The sequence below is a fragment of the Saccopteryx bilineata genome, chromosome 3, assembly GCF_036850765.1.
Source record: "Saccopteryx bilineata isolate mSacBil1 chromosome 3, mSacBil1_pri_phased_curated, whole genome shotgun sequence".
In the NCBI taxonomy this organism is placed as follows: Eukaryota; Metazoa; Chordata; class Mammalia; order Chiroptera; family Emballonuridae; genus Saccopteryx; species Saccopteryx bilineata.
Window position 1 is genome coordinate 146,198,702 of NC_089492.1, and position 22,853 is coordinate 146,221,554.

A 22,853-nucleotide genomic window follows, 5' to 3' on the forward strand; every position below is an offset into this window, starting at 1 on the left:
CCCTACCACACTGCCTGCTGTAGGCCTCCAGTGACATGTGGTCCCCTCTTAGATAAACTCCAAGCTGTTCAGGTGACCCACAGGGCCTGCCCATCTAGGTGCTTGTTGATACTGGGGCCTCCCCCCCCCACAGCATCCTCAGGCTCCCGCAACCCTGCAGAGCCTCCCATGCCCAGTGCTCCTCCCCCAGCTCCCCAGCCCCTTCCTCTGGAAACCCCATTTGAACAAGAAGACTACTGTGACAAGTATCCCCCACGGGGCTGATGACAAACCGGCAGGCAGAGCTGCAGGGCACACACACACACATACAAACACACACACTCACACACAACACACACGCAGCTTCAAAGTTGGCATCTCTGTTCATCTGCTCTTCTATTTTAGTGTTATTTTAACAGCAATTGTACCTGTGAGGATGGTAAGGAAACTCCAGAATCTTCTCAGCATTTCCGGGCTCTGAAGGGCTAGGTCTGGTTTCCTCCCCCATACCCCCAGGCAGGGTTGGGGCCCTCTCCTTCGGGATCCCAGCTTACCATCATACTGTGTTATGGTTAGTCAACTTGCCTTTGTCCCTCACAAGTATCTGTCCTTGTGGGCAAGGCTTGGGTCTTGGTCACTCAGGTCCCTGCTGAACTGGGGACACACAGGAGGCTGGCAATATCTCAGAAAAGAAGTGACCTGAGTTAGAGTCAGCTCCCCCCCCTCTCTCCTGTGGGACCTCGAACATCCTGTCATCTCTGAACCTCAGTTGCCTTAACTGTCACATGGAGTCCTGACCCGGTTCTGACCATCTCCCAGGGCAGGAGGCAATCACACACCTGCTAGTGTGTGGCACAGAACAGTGGTGTCACCGTCACAGCCTTACCTGAAAGCAGGGGGTCCTAGTGTGCTTTTTGGAACCGGAGCTAAGACCTTCGAAATGCAGGAGGATGAGGGTGGAGACCTTGCCGTCCTCACACCAGACTCTCACCAGGTCCCGCCCCCTCCCTGTGACCTCCCCCCATCCCCTGCCCCGCCCGATCCCCACCCACCCCCAGCCAGGACGGTCTCAGCTGAGCCCGCTGGGACCAGGTGTCTGGGTGCCAAGATGGGGCTTTGGCTCGGGCTGCTCTTCGTCTCCTCTCAGCTGGCAGGTAAGGTGGGAAGACTGGCAGTGGGTGGGCCGGGTGGTCTGCGCTGGACCCGGGAAGAGCCGGCGGTGGGAAGGCTGTGCTGGTAGGTGCCGAGTCGGGAGCCCCGGCTGTGGGGCGCTCCGTGCCGCAGGCACCGCCCCTGAGGGTGGAAGGGAAAGTCCTCCAAGGAGCTCATTATCCCAGCGGACTGGGGAGCCTGAAGACTGAGCCCACCTCTGCCCAAAAGCCTGGAGCTAGGAGAAGGGGGGACAGGAAGAGAAGAGGGAGGGGGAAGGGGAAAGAGAAAGGGGGGCAAAAGGAAGAAAAGAGGGTGGAGGTCTAGAGAGGAAGAAAAAATGCCCTTGTCCAGTGAGGAGGCAGGAATGTGCTCCCAAGAAGGTGCCAGAGGACCAGGCCCAGTTTTGGGGTGCCATGCTTGGCCCAGGGATCTGGAGACACATTTTGATTACTTCCGGGCAAGTATTCGTAGTACACTCTGCCAAATATTGGTTGTTGCCAGTTCCCAGGCAAGTATGGCCGGATGCTCCCTCAGGGCCCCCTGTTTCTGCAGCATTCCCTGGGACTGGTGTGGAGTGTGCGCCAGTAACAAGCAGTATTGGGGTTGGAATGCTGGGTGTGGAATGGAGCAGGGGTCCAGACTGACCCGCTTACTTACCCACTCAGACCATCTTTCAGAAGAAATCCTTCCACATCCCAAACTGCCCACTAACCTGTGGTGGATCTAACCCTTGCCTGAAAGCCCAAAGCTGGACATCCTGCCAGGGATGACAGGTCTGCCAGCCCAAGCTCCGAGCCAGTGAGCTCAACATGGGAGGGAGAAGCTAATCCAGGCCACTCAAAGCTACTAACGTTATTGCTGATCATTTTAGAAACAGCAGGTCGCTCTGAGAATGGAGTCACTGGATTGCTGAGAAGATGAAATGAGTCAAATGACACCACACATGTGACAAGGCCTGGCTAGGAGTCCAGCACATAGATTGGTTCAGCCACGGCTGGGTGTTCAGTCCCCAGGGACTAAAAAGCAAGTAGTCACCAGAAAGACCAGGGTGTGTCTCAGCCAGGAAGCCTTCATGTCAGGATGCAAGAGGGGGACAGCCTGATGCCCCTCCGACCTCTTTACCGCTTGAGGAGCCACTGACGGGCTTTCTCGGAAGGTCTTTGAGAGTCTGTATTTGTGGCCCCACTATGTGCCCATGAGCACATGACCACAAGTCTGGACCCACAGGTTGCCTCAGTTCAGGGAGTGCCTCACAGCTCAGGTTCCAGGGCTGTGGATCTGGATTTGAATGTGAGTCCTCCACACACAGGCTGGGTGACCTTGAGCATGCCTCTAACCTTGCTGAGCCCTTGTTTCCTCGTGTATAAAATGGATGGGAACAGGATTTGGTGAGGATTACATGAGGTAATGCCTGCACTATGCCTGGCACGGTTCAATATTGGCAGTTTTTATTCTTATCTCTCCTGAGAGTTTAGTGACCCAAAGCAATAAATAAAAAAGCTAAGTATGATGTTTGGGAGAATAGAGAATGCCCAGCAGCAGCTAGAGGCCCAAGTGCACTTCATTCTTGACGCAAGTGGAAGCTCAGAGTGTTCTGTGAGTGGAGTCAAAACGTTTAAGTTTATTTCCTCAGTATTAGAAAAGGCCGCTATGGGGCCATGGAGCCTGAGAACAAGTATGGGTAAGACTGAATATGCAAGCCAGCTCCTCTTGGGTATATACACACGCATGCTCCTGCACACGCACACAGGCACCTGTCTCCGGCCTCTTCTGCTCACCCAGCTCTGTCCCTCATTGCTCCTGGGTCGCCACCCCAGCCTGCAGGCTCTCCCTCCACCGACAGCTCAAATGACAGGCTTGCTAAGTCAGATACTCAGTTTGTTGGACTTCATTGCAAAAAAACCCATTTTAATCCTCCTAAGATTTCATGCTGCCACCCTTTGATATGTGAGTCCTCAGGACAATGATGCACCCGTGTTACAGTGCTTTGCAGTTGCTTTCTTGGACATTTTAATGCTCGGAGGCAGTCAGGCCATCAGCCTTAACCCTCCCTCTTTTTAAAGAGAAGAGACAGGCACCGTGACTTTCCTGAGGTGCCACAGCTGCTGGGGGGCACAGGCGGGTTCAAGGCCAGTTCTGTGAATTCTGCCCCAAGTTTCTGTGAACAATCCCCACTTTCAGTGCTCCCTGTCTGGGACTAAGATAAACGCCTGGCCCTGCTTTTGGGGTGTTTGCCCTTCCACTCAGGAAGTGGAGTAAGTGACCTATCAATCACTGGGCTGGAGAGTGATGGTCATTAACTGTGCCTGCTTGGGGACAGTGGTGCCTCTTGCTGGTTGACATCCATGTCCGGAAACTGTGGCTGTCCGTCTTTAGGCTGGCCAGCCCAGCCCTGTGCTCTGCCTGTGATTCCGAGCTCCTCGGCACGCTTGCCCTGGGTCTCCTTTGGCTGCCTGGATCCTGTTGAAGGTCTATGCACTGAGTTGCAGCAGGGCAACCTGAAAGGCTTTGACTTCAAACTTTGAATCTTTGAGTTTGAACAAGTAACTTCATGACTCAGTTTCTTCATCTATGAAATGCAGATAAAAATTCCAAAGTAAGTTTGAGGCTTGATTGAGATAATTATGCAGAGCCATAAGCAGGCAGTCTCTGTCCCTTTGCACAGCTGGTCAGAGTGAACTTCTGCCATGCAGCTGGTCTCATGTGAGGTGGGGTGTTCATGCTCTGGAGTCCAGGAAACACCAGCTGCATTTACAGCAGCCGCCGGACCTGGCAACTGGGCAGGTTCCTCCACAACTTTTCCTTTGACGCTTGATTCAGGGTGACTCTGAGACCCCACCTCTGTGACCACGAAAATGTGCTGATAATCTCTGCTCCTTCTGCTTCTTGTAGCTCTTCACAGAAGCTCTGCCCTGCAGCAGAGTCCTGAGAACCTAAAGGCTCAGACCAACACCACGGTGGATCTCACCTGTGAGGCTAAAACCTTCTCCTCTAGTACACGCATCTACTGGCTGAGACGACTCAAGGTCCCAGGCAAGGACAGACACCACGAGTTCCTAGTCGTCGGGGATTCTACAAAAAACACTGTGTATGGTGAGCACGTAGTGCGGGAGAAGCTAACTGTGCGTCAGGAGACAACCCGATCCATTCTCAGTCTCAAAAGTGTGAAGCCTGAGGACAGTGGTGCTTACTTCTGCATGACCATCGGGAGCCCGGAGCTGACCTTCGGGAAGGGAACTCAGCTGAGTGTAGGTAAGACCCTGGCTCGACGTTGTTGATAACATTGAACACCTACGCTATGCCAGGCATGTGCCAGGCATGGGGGCTGCCCATGTGAGCATGGGCACTGCCCTCATGAGCCCAGTGCTACAGGAAGGGATGATGGCTGTGAGCAATAGCACTGTGGCTAACAGTAACAGAAAATATATTCTGAGACTTACCCAGGACGAAGCAATGCAAATGTTTTACATTTGCTTAAAGCTGCCAGCCATCCTGGGGTAGGTACTAGTATGATTTCCATTGTAAATGGGATGCTTAGAAGCATTGCTGCTTCTTATGGGGTGAGAACAGCACTGTCCTTCAGCCACATCAGGCCTGCCTGAGGCTATGTCTAGACTGGACTGAGTCCACGGGCCTAAAGATGATCTCAGAAATCCCCCGGAAGTGTGCACACATGGCCAGTGGACGGCAGGCACCCTCACATTCTGTATATGGGCCCATGGCCCTAACCCACACCTGGAGTTGCAGGGCATGAGGAGACTGGACCCCAAGTCTAGCTGCAAATTCACTTTGCCTTTGGGCACGTGATTCCCCTCGATGAGCCTCAGTTTTCTCATTGGTATCATGGGGTTGCTGATGGCCTCCATGAATCCTCCAGTTCTTAGAAACTGCAGGTCCACATGGGTTAAGTCAGCACATCCAATGGAAATATATTGTGAGCCATATATGTAATTTAAAATTTTCTGATAGCCACATTAAAAAAAGTAAAAAGAAACACATGGAATTAACTTAAATGTTTTATTTAACCCAACTTATCAACAATATTATTTCAAAATGTAAAAATAAAATTGTTACCGAAATAATTCATATTCCCCTTGCATGCGAAGAGCTCTGTGTGTGTCTCACGTGCAGAGCACGTCTCGGCTCAGGCGGCCTTGCTCCACATGCTCAGTAGCACACGTGGCCTGTGGCTGCCATATTGGACAGTGATGGTTAAAGCTATCAAAGGTGCAAGGGAATTGGGCAGAAACTCTCCAAGGCCCAGTCTGACTTCAGCCCCCTCCTCAGATTAGCCCCTGGCCAGGGCTACCTCCTGGAGAGCCCCCAGCTGTCTTGCTTCACACTCACCTGGGTTCTTCTTACACTGGGGGCACTGAGAGTGACATGGGACCTCCAGGAATTAGACCATTAAGCGTGAATGTGCAGGGACAGGTGGGGACAGTGTCATAATTAGAAGACAAAAACAGAGTGATGCCCCTGTCACATCTCCACCAGCCTCTGGCCTTGAATCAGGAGGTAGAGGAGGGCAGGGGTGACGTCTTGGGGCAAGAAGCAGAGCATGTCTTGGAGGTGGTTGGGCAACTGATTCTTGTATTTAAAACTGGGTTTGGGGGGTTTGGGGTTTTGGTTTGGTTTGTTGTTTTTGTCTCTGGACGTCCCACATCTTTCCACGGAGGAGACTCAGTCTGAGAAGGGAGGACGCTGAACCAGCGCAGCTGGTTTCAGAAGCTGCCCCTCCTCCACCCACTCAGGCTTGGTTTTGACATTTCCAAAGCCCCCCCCCTCCACTGCCGAGCTCCCAGGAATGGCAATGCCTCCCCAAAATGTGTACTTGAAGCCACATCCCTTCCCAGGGCCTGGGGTCCAGAGCTGGAGCCCACACTCTTCCTGGAAAGTCAATGTGGTTTGAAGGAAGAAGCCAGATGAGAGAGAAAGTATTTGGGGAAAGACAGGGCCTTTTCAGGCCCCTCAAGCACATCATAGGTTCAGAAAGGCTGTCCCTTTCAAAGAGGAGAGAAGGGGGAAGAATTGAACTGGGGTGGAGAGCATCAGGAGGAATCCAGGAAATGTGGTTCTGAGCAAGAAGAAATTAGAATGGAACACACTGTCACAAGCCCCCATCAGACCCAGAGTACTGGGCCGAGCCAAAGCACTGAGGTCCTGCAGAGCTGGCTCCTGGGCAGGCTCCCTGCTGACCCTGGGAGGCCTCGTGCCTCCTCGCGCATTAAGGAGGGGGATGAATACTTCTAGGGCGTCGAGGACGAAGGCACTAACAGGGTGCTGTGATACCCCTCACCCAGGGCCAGGTTCCACAGATGCACGTGGATTGCCATAACAGATGATGTTCTTCCTTTTCTCTAGTTCCCCAGCACTCTGAGGACCAGGGCCTTGGGTCAACTTGATGTGCTTCACTCTTTGTAAAAAAATATTTGCACCCGAGACCACATTGCTCAGTGACAGCCTAGAAGTAGAGTCTTTTGACTCAGATCCTGGCTCTACTTTTACTGTCTCTCGAACTTTATCCCAGTCAGTTGGCTTTTCTCAGAACTTCCTGGAGCAGGCAGAGCAGAGCACGTTATCGCCCCTCTCCAGAGGAGGCACAGGGCGGTGAGGCTCCAAAGTGTCCACGTTTTACATGGAAGAAGCCAGCCCCAAAGTGACCAATTTGTTAGTTGCCCCTCTTTGTTCCCTTGACTCTAGAGTAAGTGTATGGTGTCCCTCTCTTCCCTCTCCTAGGATTTTATAAAGAATCATTTCAGTGAAATGTCTTTCCTCAGCCCTCCACAGCACCGGTGCTCACACCTTCCTCAGCACCTCAGTGCCTCAGGCGTTTCCCTTTGCTCTGTGTCCTTATCCCTGTGTTTTATACCAGCACTTCAGCTTGTGACATGGAATTACAACAAAAACAGTGGAGTGACCCACCCAGAGTCAGGGGAGTGGCTTGGGGTCCCTGTCCAGCACTTTCCACAGATGGCGTCGGAGGCCAGCCCTCCCCCTAATTTTGCTGGCATTCAGCTTTGAAATGAAAGGTTGAGACTAAAGATCCCTCTGGCTTTGATAGTATGTGAATTTTAAAGATCCCTGAGAAAGAAAATCCTGACATATACAACCTGCATGGTCCCATACATGCAGGAAAAGGCACCCACCTCCTTCACGTGAGCATCCTCCACTCACTTAGGGATTGAAAGGGCCCGACTCTGGCTTCAGTTCAAGTGTGCCATGGCTTCAGCAGGCGGAGCCATGTCTATTGCACACTTTGCTGGGCACACTGTCCCCTTTAATTCTCACAACACTCCAAAAAGGAGGTGGACACCATCTTTATTTCAGAAGATGGGAAAACTGAGGCACAGAACAGTGATGGGACTTGCCCCAAGTTACACAGTGGTTAGTCAGGGATGCCGGTCTCTGTTCAGGTCTGGGTGTCTCCAGAGCCTCTCTCTCTTCGGGACAACAAGCTGACCCCTGCCCCTAGGCCCATACATAGAGCTGAGAGTTTCGGAAGTAGTTCAAAAATTTTATTGTTCTGTGTCCTTCAAGCTCTGGTGCAGCCTAGAGAATAGTCACAAGGACTTTAGTACCTGTAGATACGAAATGCAGTGTTGGCCCTGGCTGGGTGGCTCAGTGGATAAAGCATTGTCCCAACGCACTGAAGTTGCAGGTTGGATCCCCAGTCAGGGCACATGCAAGAAGCAACCACTGAGTGCACAACTAACTGGAACAGCGAGTTGGTGCTTCTCTCTCTCTCTCTCTCTTTCACTCTCTCTTTCTCTTTCACTCTCTCTTTATCCCTTCCTCCCCCTTTCAAACCAATGGAAAACTTAAAAAAAAAAAAGGACATGTAGTGTTTGGTTTACTCAGGGTCCACCTGCTGTTTGCCTGGCTAAGATGTGTCTTCCTTCCTTTCTGTAGTTGATGTCTTTCCCACCACTGCTCAGCCCACCAAGAGGACCACCACTAAGAGGAGAAGGTGCCGGTTCCCAAGCCTGGTGACTCAGAAGGGTGAGTTCTTCGGTCTCTTTGGACTTTCAGAAACAGAGAAGACATTGTCACTTTCTCCCTTGCTTCCTCGTTTCCTCTCTTCCTTAAGCTCTTCCCAAGTGCAGACTCTCAAGCCTGTTTCTCAGGCTCTGACCTGGGTTGGGAAGGGATGTCATGTTGCCCTCCAGTAACTCACAGTCTAGTGGGGTACACACTTGCCAACAATCGTGAAACAAAATTTAATGAGAACTATGTTCACTCAAAATTTGCACACAAATGTTCCTGGCAACCTTATCTGTAACAGCCCAAAAGTAGAAACCACTCAAATGTCCACCAACTGATGAATGGATTAACAAAATGTGGACTAACCATACAGTGGAATATTGTTTGGTCATAATCAAAGATTAAGTACTGAATTCATGATACAACATGGATGGATCTTAAAAAATATTATGCAGGGGAAGAAGCTAGTTTCAAAAGACCTTATGTTATATGATCTCGTTGATATGAAAGTCCAGAACATGGCATTCTGTGAGACAGAAAGTAGATCGGAGGCTGCCTGTGGGGGACGGGGAGGAGTGGGGAGGGACTGCCAATAGGTGCAGGATTTCTTTACGCAGGGATAAAAATATCCTGAAACTAGATTGTGGTGATGGTGCACATTTTAAAAATTTATCAGAAAACATTTAATTATACATTTGAAACAAACAAACTTTACAATACATAAATGATATCTCAATAAAGGTGTTAACTAACAAAAAAACCAACCAGCCTGACCAGGCGGTAGCACAGTGGATAGAGTGTCGGACTGGGATGCGGAGGACCCAGGTTCGAGACCCCAAGGTCGCCAGCTTGAGCACGGGCTCATCTGATTTGAGCAAAAAAGCTCACCAACTTGGACCCAAGGTCGCTGGCTCGAGCAAGGGGTTACTCGGTCTGCTGAAGGCCCATGGTCAAGACACATATGAGAAAGCAATCAGTGAACAACTAAGGTGTCGCAACAAAAAACTGATGATTGATGCTTCTCATCTTTCTCCGTTCCTGTCTGTCTATCCCTCTCTCTGACTCTCTCTGTCTCAAAAAATAAAAAATAAAAAATAATTTTAAAAAAATTGAAATTCTAAAAAAAAAACAACAAAAACCCAACCAACCTAAAGGACCAGAAGTTTAAAATTTTCCACTTTTATGCCTAATAAAGGACTTAACACACAATATGAGCTTAATATGTGTTTGTTAGTGAGCGAACAAGTTAGTCGCTCTGTCTTATAAGCAGCAGACAGCACAGCTAGAATATCGCCTCCCCCCACATGCATGCTTGCACACATACTTTTCTTGAACCCATAAGCCAAATGTATTTCTTGAAAACTACTGACCTCTGTTCCCCAAAAGTTACTGGTGACAAACAGAAAGTGCCCTCTGCCCCAACCCATAGAACAAACCACAAGCAGCCACACCAGGCTGGCATATGCTGCTGGGGTTGCTTTGTCTTAAATATATACAAAGTACCAGGGAGAGGCATCGAGCGGAATCTGGGGGGTGGGTGGGAGTGGGAAGCCACCCCATTAGGTCACAGGAAAAAGAACATCAGAGTCCGTGTACAGAGGCACTGTCCTAGGGAGCACAAAGGGCAGACAGAATGGCCTCATTTTATAAAGCTTATGCCTCACAACTTCGCAGAAGGGTTTCAGGGTACAACACAAAATAAAATACAATAGGGCTTTAAAGATGGGGACACCAACACAAGGTCTGTGCTGTGGCTCTGGAGGAGTCAGCCAACCCACTTAAAACAGGGGAAGACTTCAAGCACCAGGGCACCACCAATGCCCACCAGTGGTGGAAGGAAACCAGCCCAGGATAAGTCTTTATCCGGCCTTCAATTCTAGAAGAAATCTGCTCTGTTCATCCTATGTAAGGACTGCTGAATAATAGTGGGTCAGTAACACTTTTATAAACGATGGTTGAAAGGTCTTCAAATTTCTTGCATCCTTTCTAATAATATTAATCTTCAGTAAAATCTTGGGGCAAAATACAAATCTAACAATAGTAGGTTTTGGGGTAGGGGTGTTTTTGTTTCTGTTTTTAAGAGAGAGAGAGGAAAGGAGAAACATGAGAAGCATCAACTTGTAGTTGTGTCACTTTAGTTGTTCATTGATTGCTTTCTCATATGTGCCTTGACTAGGGGGCTCCAGCTTTGCCAGTGACCCCTTGCTCAAGCCAGCGACCTTGGGCTCAAAGCTAGCAACCATGGGATCATGTTGATGATCCCACACTCAAGCCAGATGATCTTGTGCTCAACCAGCGACCTTGGGCGTTTTGAACCTGGGACCTCAGTGTCCCAGGTTGACACTTTATCCACTGCACCACCACCTGATCAAGCCATAGGTTCTTTAGAATAAACTTGTGGCCAAGTGAAGTGGAGGGTGGGTGGTAGGTGATGGCTGCATTTGGGGTGAAGCCCACAGGGCAGTATAACCTAGTGGTAAGTCGACCAGGCCTTAATTGGAATCCCTCTCTACCACTGATTGTACTGTTTGATCTAGGCAAATAATTCAGCCTCTCTGAACCTTAGTTTCCTCATCTGTAAAATGAGGATGTTTACCTGACTAAAGGGAAGGATTAAATGAGATACTATACACTGGCATTCAGTTTAGCAGAGCACCAGACAGAGCTCAAAGCTTGTGATCATGAATAAAACCCTCATGGCCACCATAGGGAAGGAACTGCTTCCTAAGGCTTAGGGCTATCCTTTGAGAGACACTGGGAGGTCCTGGGGGACAATTTCTAAATCGCTGTCTCAGGAAAAGTGTAGTGAGATTCAGACCTCAGGAGACCCCAGTAAGGTGAAGAAGCAGAGCTACATGTCACTGATGTGGCCCTGGTCAGGGGCTCCCTGCCAGTCAGCTTTTCACCACCTTCATTAGAAGCAACAGCTTGTCTTGGAGTCACATTTTGGGCACATGATCATGCTATACTGTGAACCTGTAGCTGCACTGGTGGCCTCCGGTTCAGTTATGACCACTCTTCAGGAAGCTTCCCTGACCCACCACCCTGCCCAGAAAGAGGGGACCTTTCTGCTCTACAAGACCCTGCAGCCTTCACCCACCTCTATTACGTTTTTTTAAATGATCCACTTTAGCCCTGGCTCGGTGGCTTAGCATCGAGCGGGCATGCCAGAAATCACAGTTCAACCCCTCCCTAGTAAGGGCACATAGGAGAAGCAATCAATATGTGCAACTAGCCTGACAGGTGGTAGCACAGTGGATAGAACATTGACCTGGGATGCTGTAGACCCAGGTTCAAAACCCTGAGGTCTCCAGCCTGAGCACTGGCTCACCAGTTTGAGCACAGGGTCACCAACTTGAGCATGGGATCATAGACATGACCTCGTGGTCACTGCCTTGAGCCCAAGGTCGCTGGCTTGAGCAAGGAGTCACTTGCTCAACTAGAGCACCCCCCCACACCGTCAAGGCATGTATGAGAAAGTAATCAATGAACAACTAAAGTGCCACAATTACAAGTTGATATTTCTTATCTCTCTCCCTTCCTGTCTGTCCTTGTCTGTCTCTCTTTCTCTCTCTCTCTCTCTCAAAAAAGAAAAGAGTACACAACTAAATGGAACACTAAGTGAAACAACAAGTTAATGCTTCTCTCTCTCTACTTCCTCCCCTCACCCTTTCTCACTCTCTGTCCCTCTCTCTCAAATCAATGGAAAAAAATTTAAGTTAATACTTTATTGAGGTTTAATTTTCATGTCATAAAATTCACCCATTGGAAGCATATATCTCAATGATTTTTAGTAAGTTTACCAAGTTATACAACCATCACCACAATCTAGTTTTAGAAATTTCCATCGCCCCCAAAAGATCCTTTGTACTTGTTTACAGCTAGCTTCTGTTCCCACCCAGCCCCGGCAACCGCTAATCCACTTGAGGTTTTCTGTCTCTATAGATCTGCCTCTTCTGGACATTTCATATAAATGGAATCATACAGTATGTGCTCCTCATGCTGGCCTCTTTCACTAAGAGTCTTGTTTTTGAGGTTCATCCAGGTTGGGGGAACATGGAGGTGAGAAGAGGATAGATAGATAGAAACCTCTGCATCTCAGAGGTGGGAAGGCCTTCCAAGGACCTCTACCAGCACAGGAACCTTCCAGCCAGCACAGGAACCTTCCAGCCAGCACAGGAACCTCTCCTCCACGTCGCACGCCAGCCTTGGTGATGGCAGGCTACCTTCCAGGGAGCAGCCCACTCCATCCTCTCACTACCTCTCCTGCCCTCAGCTGTCCTGGTGGGACAGCAGGGGTTTTAGAACTTGAAAGACCTGGGTTCAAACTCTGGCCCCTGCCTTTCAGTAGCTCGGTGACCTTGGGCATGTAATTTAACTGAATCTTTTTCTGAACTTTAAAATGAGAAATAAGAATGTTGTAGTTTGTTAGTATTATACTTGGCACATTAAAAGTATTCAATAAAAATTCTCTTCTTTCCCCGAAATACAAAACTATTTCTAATTTTTCAGCTGCAATCTCTTGCCCTTTTCACCCATGAGTCCCTGTTCTGCCCCTTGCTAATCACAAGGGACCAACCATAGGGGCATGAAGGCTGTCAGAGAAGAATTTGGGGCATTGATAATATACACTCTGTTGTTGTTTATTTGCTTATTGATTTAGAGAGAGAGAGAGAGAGAGAGATACACTGATTTGTTGTTCCATCTATTTATGCATTTATTGGTTGATTCTTGGATATGCTCTGACTGGGGATCAAACCCACAACCTTGGCTTATTGGGATGACACTCTAACCAACTGAGTTACCCAGACAGAGCTACATACTGTTTAAATAGCATTCAAAATGGGCAAAGGAACAAACATGCAACTCACAGAAGAAAAAGAAGTGGCCAATGTATGACAATCATTGAGGCTGACAAATAATCAGGGAATAGAAATAAAATATTTTTCACCCACTGGACTGACAAAAACTAAAACCTTCAATCATATCAAGTGTCCTGAGGGTGCACGATTGGTGGTTGGGAATGGAAATTAATGTTGCCTGTTTGGAAGGCGTTTGACAGTATCTATTACAATTTAAAGTGGACATTCTCTATCGTTTATTGGGTCCCGTTTTCAGTATCTGCATCAGGCAAGCTCCGCAGAGGAAGAAACATACCAGGATGTTCGCTGCAGTTATTCATAAAACATGGGAAACAGACAAAATGCCTCCCTGCTGGTAAAATAATCCTTGGTATATCCATTCTTCAAATGTTACTCTGCTAGAAAAAAAAAAGTTTCAGTAAAGAAAAAAAAATGATTGCAGAACAATTATACAATATAATCCACTCTTTAAAAAAAAGACTGTGTCTGTGTAAATTGCATACGTGAAAATGCAAAGAGAAAAGTCAACAGTGGCATTTACTGCTGTGAAGGAGCGAGGATGGCGAGAGGCACCGTATACCTGGATCTCTTACAGTGAAAATATATTTGGATGTTTCTTGGGAAACTAAAAGTTTTAAAAATAAGTAGAAAATCCCATTATCAGTTATTCAAATTGTCTATTTCCTTTGTATATAAATAGGTCCTTAGTTTAATTTTTTTTTTCATTTGGATGGGGGGCATGACATTTTACATATAAAATCATCTCAATGTGTTTAAAGTACCTAGAAAAAAAAGACTGTAAGAAAAAGTGCCCGTGGTGGTATTTTCTGGGATGTCAGCTTTCAGTTGATTTTCCCTCTTTGTATTTATCTGTGTGTCTTACATGTTCAATGTGTGTCTTCAGGTCCACCTTGTGGCCCCCTTACCCTTGGCCTGCTGGTAACCGGTGTCCTGATTCTGCTGGTGTCTTTGGGTGTGGCCATTCACCTATACTGTAAGTTTTCCCCTTTGGGGCAGTCCTGGCAACCCCTTTTTGCATTTGGGGGTATCCCTAAGGGTCCTTCCTTCTCTAGGGGAACAGGGCAGGTGCCAGCGTGGCAGATGTTGTCCCCTGGGAACCCGAGGTGGTTCCAGAGGTTATCGTTGACCTGAGGCCACACTGCAGGGGTTCGAGACTCTTGTCTCTGGAGTCACAAACCTGGGTTTGAATCTAACTCTCTACTTCCTGACTTAGTGACTTTGCATGCGTGCCCTGGTCTCTCTGGGCCTCCCAGGGGCACGCAGGGGCACTATTACCTACCTCCCAGGGTTACTGTTTGTAAAGTGCTGCCCAGGTGCTCAGATGGGATAGGCGCTTAGTAAGTGGGGCTTGTGTGGGTGGTTGGGATGGAAGCAGTACAAGGAGATTGAAGTGGGGTTTGGGTTATGTTCCCAGAAGCTAGAAATCCTCCCGCTTGTTGGCTGTAGGGAGACTCAGAGATGGCTGCTGCTCTCGGCCACTCTGGACACAGAATCATCTCCTATGGGCCACCTCCCCTCAGCTGCAGGGGAGGCTGGCACAGCTGCCTGACCCCCCAGAACCCCAGGCTTACTCGTACTGCCTAGGACAAGTCACCCTTTCTGGGCTTCTATGAAATGGGAGAGGGTGGCCTGCAAGGGTACAGACTAGGTTAGTGGCTCTTTATAAGTCACAGACTGCTCTGAACATGTACGTGATGACAGTTACGGGCGTATTTGTGCACACAGTTGCCACCCACAGAGGCATCCATTTACCTCGTTCTAAGAACTCCATTAAAGTTCAGTGTCTGCAAACCTTTTTCATCAAGGATCTCATTAGTAAAAAACTTAAAAATAATGAACACTAACTTCAATGAGCTGTATTTATTTATTTAACATATTATGTATGTTTTTAAATGTGCTTCAAAAATAAGAAGTAATAAAAGGTAAGATAAACTCATAAATAACCACACTCATATTCCACAAGGAAAGCTTGCACATGTCCCAGATACATGTGTTCTAGTTCTAAACCACCGGTCTGTACAACCCCTCATTCCTGACCTGCTGGGAAGGGCGAGACAGCATGTTCAAGGCTACGCAGGCTTGAGTAGATGAACTAAGTCCGAATTCTGGGTTTTACCACTTACTAGCTGCGTGACTTTGGGCAGGTTACTCAGGGACACACGTGCTCCGTGCCTTAGTTTCCTCAAACGCAAACTGGAGATAAAAAGAGTAGTATGCAGCCCACAGGCAGAGGTGGGTTAAGTTCAGTTGAGGCCCCGGGCACAGAAGAAAATATTGGGTGTCTTAAAAAAGAGAGAGGGAAAAATAAAAATACATGTTTACTATATTTTTAAATAAGTAAAAATAGTATGTACTATTAATGTTAAAATTGCACAAATGAAACCAAACTTGGTGTCATTAGAAAAAGTGTACAGTTGGGGTTTTGTGGGGCCCTTCAGAAGTCAGGGCCCAGGGTGTGCACCTGGTGTGCCCTCTGTTGAATCCACCTCTGACCACAGGTGTGTTGTGAGCACTAAGGGAACTAAAATATATAAAGCTGAAGCAGAGTTTGGCCCAGGGGAAGGGGTGGAGGCGTTAGCCCTCCCTCTCATCACAGCTGTTCCTCTCATCATAATCCCTGCTCTCTGGGCTTGGTGTCACGGTCCCAGTTGTACTGACCTGGTTCTTCTTTTAGGCCTGCAGAGGAGAGCCCGGCTTCGCTTCATGAAACAGTAAGTGCTTGCGACCTTGAAAAGTGCCCATGACATGGTCCTGGGTGTAGGCCTGGCTTCCTCAACCCCTGCTGCTGCTCACAGTCTCCAGCTGAAGGTGCCAAAGCCAGGTGCTGCCTTCAGAAAATTAGACTGTGTAAATCCATGGGGTGATAGAGCCCAGAAAAAGAGATAACTTAAACAAAAGTGCCAGTTAGTTATTTAAGTGTATTTCAAGTACGGTAAGCTTCAGCTCTGGCAGGCATGGAACACAGCAGAGATCCCAAATTCTGCCCATTATTTTATTCGACGTGGTACTGCATGACATGGAGGGTTATTTTCACAGACCAGCTGAAAGACTTGCTCAAACATGAGGGATCGTAAAGAGCAGAATTGAGTTGAAAGCAGGAGCAGCGGGTTCTTTTCAGGGCCAGTGACCTCCCTGCTGGTGTTGGGTGTTGTGTGGCCTGAGTTCCATCTTCTGCCCTGGACCCCACCTGGGCCCCAGGAGTTGGCAAACCACCAGCAAACTCCCAGAGACACAGAGACTAAAGACCTTGGGCGGTGGTCCCACTGAGCTATGAGGGCACTGGCAGAAGCCGACACTGAGAGGCCAGAGGCTGTCAGGTGCTCCCAGCCTCAAGGACTTCCAGACCCCAGTTGGGCCTTGGGCAGTGTTCTTAGATTGATTTTTCTTCCTCACGATAGAGAATGGCTCACATCTACCCATCTTATTAATTGCAAACCTCTCCACAGCATTGTTTTGGGGGAAAAAACACAAAAAAAGAGAAAGCCCATACCTCTAGATTAAAGAAGCCAGCAGGGCCTTGTGCTCAAAGGCTCTGGCTCCAGGAAGAGGCAGATCTGGATTTGAATCCCATCTGTCACTCATCAACCACATGACTGTAGGTGAGTCACTTCACCTCTCTGAACCTCTAATTCCTCAACTACAAAATGGGATAACAGCACCAACCTCACGGCTACTGTGAGGACTTACATCCTCGCCCTTGGTCCCATGGAGTCCAAATGCTAGCTCATGTCACTTAGGAAAGGCTACTCTGTGAGCCTTACAACCAAGAAACAAAATGTATTTTTAAATACTCTAAAATTATGATTTCCATATAAGCTCTGCATGGATGTGCTCCATATTATCATATATACCATATTTGTATATATAGTTACTTAACATGCTTGCTATTTTTTATGGGCTATTTTCAATGATAATTTTGATTGTGTGCAATTTTCAACTAACGTATTAGATTTAGAAACTACTCGCTACCTAAGAGACAGTAACATGAGTGTGTTTGTCTAAACCTAGACCTCCAGAATGTTCTTTTACAGAGAATGAGCTCCCCTCGGAAACCTCCTGTGGTTCTGCCCCTCCCCACCCTTTCACTTTAACTCCCCAGTGATGTGACGCCAGTCTGTGGGGGGTGGGATGCAGGGCCTCATGCTTTGGCATACCCAAGGGTTTGCAGATCAGCTGAGGCAGAGAAGGAGCTGAGGGTGGTCCCGGGTGGGCCCTGAGCACCCCTCACCTTCTGCTCCCAGCTCTGCTCTCATCTGTTGCCTGTCATTACACTTACTGTGAGACATCATTTGAACAAAAGGGTTTGTGGCTAAAAAAGTTTGAAAAGCACCTCTGGCTTTGCTCTCATGATCCAGATTTGGACAAAATAGTCCATGGGCCTCACAATAAGCTGTTCCAAACTCAAGCTGCGACTTGGAGCAGGTGTTCCACAGCCTCTCACTAGCCTTTGAAAGCCATCCCATAGCAGGCCAGCTTCCGCTGGGCCCTTAGTGCCTCTGTGACTAGCTTATCTTAGAAGGCACTGCAGGAAGTAACAGTATTCAAAGCTAGAGTCTTTCGGGCTGCCTGATTTTATTTTATTTTATTTTATTTTTAGTATTAAAAATAATTGTTAATAACTAAGATGAGCCCTAAAAATGTACAACAAAAAACTCCTGGCCCCAAGCTACTAACTTGGAGTAGAGCCCTGCTCCTCATTTGCCATTAGTCTCTTACAGGATATTCAATAACATTTGCCAGAAAATAAGTGGTTTCACAACCTGCTGTTGTTTTTAGGTTTTATAAATGAGCAGAGAAGACGCTTTTGGTGTCCTGCTATAAAAATACATTGGTCCATAATGAGCAAGATCTGGAAAAATGAGAGAGAAGGGACAAGTTGAATGGAAATTTCAATGACCTGCTGAAGCTGCCTGCTTTTAACTACTGTGAGTTTTTTCTATGGGCCTCCTGCATGGAAGCAACTGGTTAGTTGGTCATCTGAAGTCTTAGAAAGAAGGCTTCAGAGCCCCTGGGCACCTCCTGCGACTTGGGGACACACAGGAGAACTGAGTAAGAAATGCCACTTTCTGCTCCTGGACTCACCCAAGGCTGGCTGGACCTTTGGTTCTGGCTGTCCAGCCACCATCTGCAAGTTGTTTTGCCCTGATAGGGCAGTACACTGAGTCGTGAGTCAGGGGATAGTGTTGGAATGGTCCCCTGGTTCTTCCCAGGCTGTGGCTAGCTGTCCTCACAAAGAGCCTCAGAGACCAGACCCAGCTTGAAAAGAAAGCTTCCAGGAGGGGTTGACCTGGCTCCTACCATCGCGTCAGCCTCCTCTGGGGCTGAAAACGTGTGGTTTTGGGTGTAGGAGATCACTTCTCCCACTCATGGTTTTCAATTCTGCCTTCTAATGGCTTGTATATTTCTTCTCTCAGTTTCTGTTCTTTTTTAAAAATTGTTTTGATTGTAAAAATAAAGTCCTGAGTAAAAAATGCCAGTGGCTCACATGATATAAAGGCACAGAAGCTCATCTGTACGGCAAAGATGTTGATTCTCAGTTGAAAAGAAATAAGGATAAAGTGTGTATGTCCTCATTTGTGCCCACAGTGTGTTGTTGTGTTGAAGGTGCAGAGAAGGCCTGAAAGGCTGGTAAGCACCAGGGCACAGAGCACTAGGCAGCAGGTGCCACAGGGGTCGAGGCCCTCCAGTCCACTCCCAAGCTGACCTCACTAGCATCTGTTCATTTCTGTTGAGGGTAGAACCCCAAGGACCCCTGGACTCAAGGCCAGTGATCTTGCACCAAAGAGAAGGTGTGAGGCATCAAGGTCACTATCACATGCTCATTAGTTTTTTTTTACTATCTCACAGCTTTGACGGAAAGGAAGGAAGGAAGGAAGGAAGGGAGGGAGGGAGGGAGGGAGGGAGGGAGGGAGGAAAAGAGAGAGAAAGGAAGAAGGGAAGGAGGGAGGAAGGGAGAGGGGAGAGAGAGAGAGAGAGAGAGAGAGAGAGAGAGAGAGAAAGAAAGAAAGAAAAGAAAAAGAAAAGAAGGAAGGGAGGGAGGGAGGGAGGAAGGAAGGAGAGAGAGAGAGAGAGAGAGAGAGAGAGAGAAAGAAAGAAAGAAAGAAAGAAAGAAAGAAAGAAAGAAAGAAAGAAAGAAAGAAAGAAAGAGAAAGAAAGGAAGAAAAAGAGAAAGAGAGAACAAGCAGCTTTAGTCTGCATTTACAGAATCATGATGCCCAGGTCAGAAGAGAAGAGAATCCCACCTGCTTGTCCAGCCCAGCTCTGGACTAGGAGGTACATTTTAAGAAGGGCATTAGCAAACCAGGTTCTATTCAGAGGCTTCTGGCAGCCTCAGAATGTGAGGAAGGGATGGTGTAGCCATCTATCGTTATCTGCTATGCTTGCTGCCCATGGGGTTGAGGGTCCAGCAGAACTAGGTGTGGTGGTTGGAGGTAGCAGAGTGTGGATGATGAGGGTGCTCAGAGAAGTAATACTTTCTGCCTATCACTTTCAAGGGCAAAAGAACAGGCTACCTCTCAAGGCTGAGAAGAGGGAGAAAGGGCCAGGGTCACCTGGGCCAGACTTTGCCAGGGTTCATGTTGCTAGGAGATGTCCCATTTAAATGTAAGAGACTAAGGCCCAGAGGGGCAGACTGCCTTCTCTGAGGGCTCACACACAGTCCACAGCGGAAGTAAGAATAGGCCACAAGGGCCCTCATCTCACTGCAGGCTCTGCTATCTAACAGGGTCTCGCTGCTGCTGCCTTTGGGATTTTGTTTAGTTCTTTGCAAGTTTGCGGAGGGGTTGAGCAAGATTGTGGGGGTAGAGGGTGGGGTGTGCTCCTTGGTCTGTTTGTGGAGCCACAGACACCTGCTGAGGAGGCAGGCCTGCCCAAGGAGAGGACTTGGCTGGCTGCCCACCACAGGGGCTGTGGTGGGGTGGTCTGCATCCAGCACCTGGCTTTTGTTTTGAAGAAGAAACTGAGCTGTTACTTCTTTCTGGAGAGCTATTACGGCAAAATATATATAATATATTAAAAAAATTTGTTTTTAATCTAGCTGTCTTTTGACTATCAATTCTACTTGTAGCATTTATCTTTAAAACAAAATAAAACAAACAATAAAACCCCCACACATCTCAAAGTTACATGCACAGAGAAATATAGGAGATTGTTTCTTATAGTTGGTAAATGTCCATTTGAAGGAGCCAGATTAATTGTGATAACGGCCTTATAAGAAGAGTCCACGTGAGCTGTTAAGGAATGAGCCAGACATTCATGCTGGCAGCCAATGATGGCCACTGTATCTGCATATATGCTAATAACACCTGTATTGATTATTCTCATTTTAATCCGAATGCATGCTTAAAATTTAAGCACAGATAAAAATGGGTAATATATATATATATATATATATTCTCCATCTGGGAGTTGGTCATAGGATATATGTATTCACCTTTGAAAAGTTATTGAGCTATACACTCATGATATGTCAACTTTCAAATATAGATATGAATATAGATATAGATTATACTTTAATAAAGATATTTTAAAACTCAAGCACAGGCCCTGGCCGGTTAAAGCTTCGTCCCAAAGCACCAATGTTGCAGGTTCCATCCCAGGTCAGGGCACACATGGGGAAGCAACCAGTGAATGCACAACCAAGTGGAACAACAAATGAATGCTCTCTCTCTTTCTCTCTATTCCTTCCTCCTTCTCCCTAAAATCAATCAATAAAATAAGATTCAAGTACAGAACAGTACAGAAATATGTAAAATCAGTATTTAAGAGTTTCTTGCTCGTCCATATTTTTTCTGCATATACTTTTTAAAACAGAAAATTGCAATCTTATGATATATAATATATATAATAAAAGATTGAATCATAATATGGTCTGTGAATTTAACTTTTTCTAATCATATATCAAGGTCTGTGGACATAGTTGTTTGTATATGTGCAGAAGGAAGTCAGAAAAAATATACTCCGAGTTGTTAATGGCAGTTACTCTAGAGAACTTTCATTTCTGAGCTGTTCATTTTGGTGTTGTATAAATTTTTTACAACCATCATGTATTAGTTTTGCAATTGTAGAAAAAAACAAAAAAAATTGTTTCAAAGAGATAGCCTCTTTTATATTTTATTTTATTTTAAAATATGCAACTCGCAGGGGCCATGCTAATCTTCTCTTTATCATTCCCATTTTAGTATGTGTTGCCAGAGGGAGCACGAAATAGCCTCCTTCTAAAGAGGCTCTCTCTGGTCATTGTACTACTAAAAAATTGAAATCAGCTTAAATATCCATCAATGAGATTTAAACTTTATGGACATGGACATCATCGTGGCGCATGCTGGCGTGGCCAGACAGCAGGGCCTACCTAACTCTACAGCTGTCTGAGCTTGGGCAAGCTAGTAACCCACGTGAGTCTCGGTTTTCCCCACCGAAATAGGAGTACCAGTAACATCTCTCCGTATTGCGGCGGGTCTTGAATGATTATAGATAGAAAGGTCTGGCAGCAGGACTGGTCTTCTCCCCTCCCTTCCTCTCTAAGGGTAGAGAATTCTGGGCAGCAGCCTGCAGCTGTGGCGCCCAGCAGGGCAGCTTTCAAAGGAAGAAGGGGGCTCCTTCCTTTCATCCTTACTCATCCCCACCCCACCCCAGCAGCTTGTGTCTCTACCTGTAGGAAGTGGGCAATTTGTTTTCAGAAAGTGAACCCTAGCCCTGTGTGGGCTGCAAAGCTGATCTGAATCTACCACCCAGTCAAAGGAAAAGAGAAAAAGAGCCCCGTCTTCACAGGCCTTTCCAGGTGTGCAGGGTGAAAGAGACTGCCTCTGTCACTTCTTGGGAAACCTCCTCAGATGCGTCACTTTTCAGTGACCATGAGTCACTGGCTCCTCCTGGCTACATAACTCAGTGCACTGACTCAAACAGACGGAAACTGCATTCCCCAATACCATGTCAGTTGGGGATTGACAGAAATATGTGTGGCAGTAAGCGCAGGCGTGCTGAGAAGGTACTTTTGTAATCCCGCCCCAGTATCATTGGCTATCTAGGATTCTGTTCATCCAAATTCGGAGGGACCCGAAATATGGAAGACAGGAGCAAGGTCCGTCGTTTACACATTAAAGCTTTATTGTCTAGCTTGGCCAAGCGGCGGGAACTCTGACAGAAATCTGACGGAGAGCACGCTGGCCCTTTGTTCTACTTAGTTTTTATAGTTTTGTAAGTGGGAAGTACAGAAGCAAAAATTGCAATTAGGAGCCCCTTACCGCTATTGGTTATAGTCATATGTCCTTTAACATGATAGGACCACATTCAATTTGCAAACCATACATCATTTTGGAGAAAACAAAATTTACAAGCCAACACAATGGTAGAAAGATGTCTCTTTACATATTAAATCATTCTTATATTATCTAGTGTTTATCTGCCATCTCTCTGTCCAGAGTCACACACGCATTTACATAGGAGAGGTAGTTTCGGTGGGGACAAATGCCCGCAAATGGCTCATTGCTATAAGAAAAGGTTTATTTTGGCTTTTCTCTTCCTGCACCTAGCTAGCCATTCACCCCTTTCCCCACAGGTGTGGTGGAATGTCTGGGAATCCATGTTTTCCTCCCCTTGCATTTACAATACAATGCCAAGGGCCATCCTGGTCATGCCAATCACACACAGTACAGAGACTATTCTCACAATTTCTCTGCACACCTTAATCCAAATTAATAAAATGTTCTCCAAGCCTCCTAAAATATTAATATTAATTCTGTAGCCTTTGGTACTTTACAACACCTGCGGGTGAAATGGCTCAGTGGCTCCTCAGATTCAATTTTTTTTATTAAATTACTGACTTTTACATGCAAGTACCCATTTTAGAGCTTGGCTTTA

At 47.1% G+C, this 22,853-nt stretch overlaps 1 protein-coding gene and 1 pseudogene across 1 annotated transcript; one reads left to right on the forward strand and one right to left on the reverse strand.

Moving 5' to 3' along the window:
* The first annotated feature begins 1,038 nt into the window (after positions 1-1,038).
* CD8B (CD8 subunit beta) lies at positions 1,039-18,568 on the forward strand. Its single transcript, XM_066267648.1, has 6 exons — positions 1,039-1,133; positions 4,024-4,383; positions 8,041-8,130; positions 13,879-13,968; positions 15,670-15,706; positions 17,772-18,568. The coding sequence occupies exons 1-6, from the start codon at positions 1,088-1,090 to the stop codon at positions 17,782-17,784; spliced, it is 636 nt and encodes a 211-aa protein (XP_066123745.1). The 5' UTR covers positions 1,039-1,087; the 3' UTR covers positions 17,785-18,568.
* A 2,532-nt stretch (positions 18,569-21,100) lies between these two features.
* On the reverse strand, positions 21,101-21,195 carry LOC136332760 (U6 spliceosomal RNA; annotated as a pseudogene).
* Between the last annotated feature and the right edge of the window lie 1,658 nt (positions 21,196-22,853).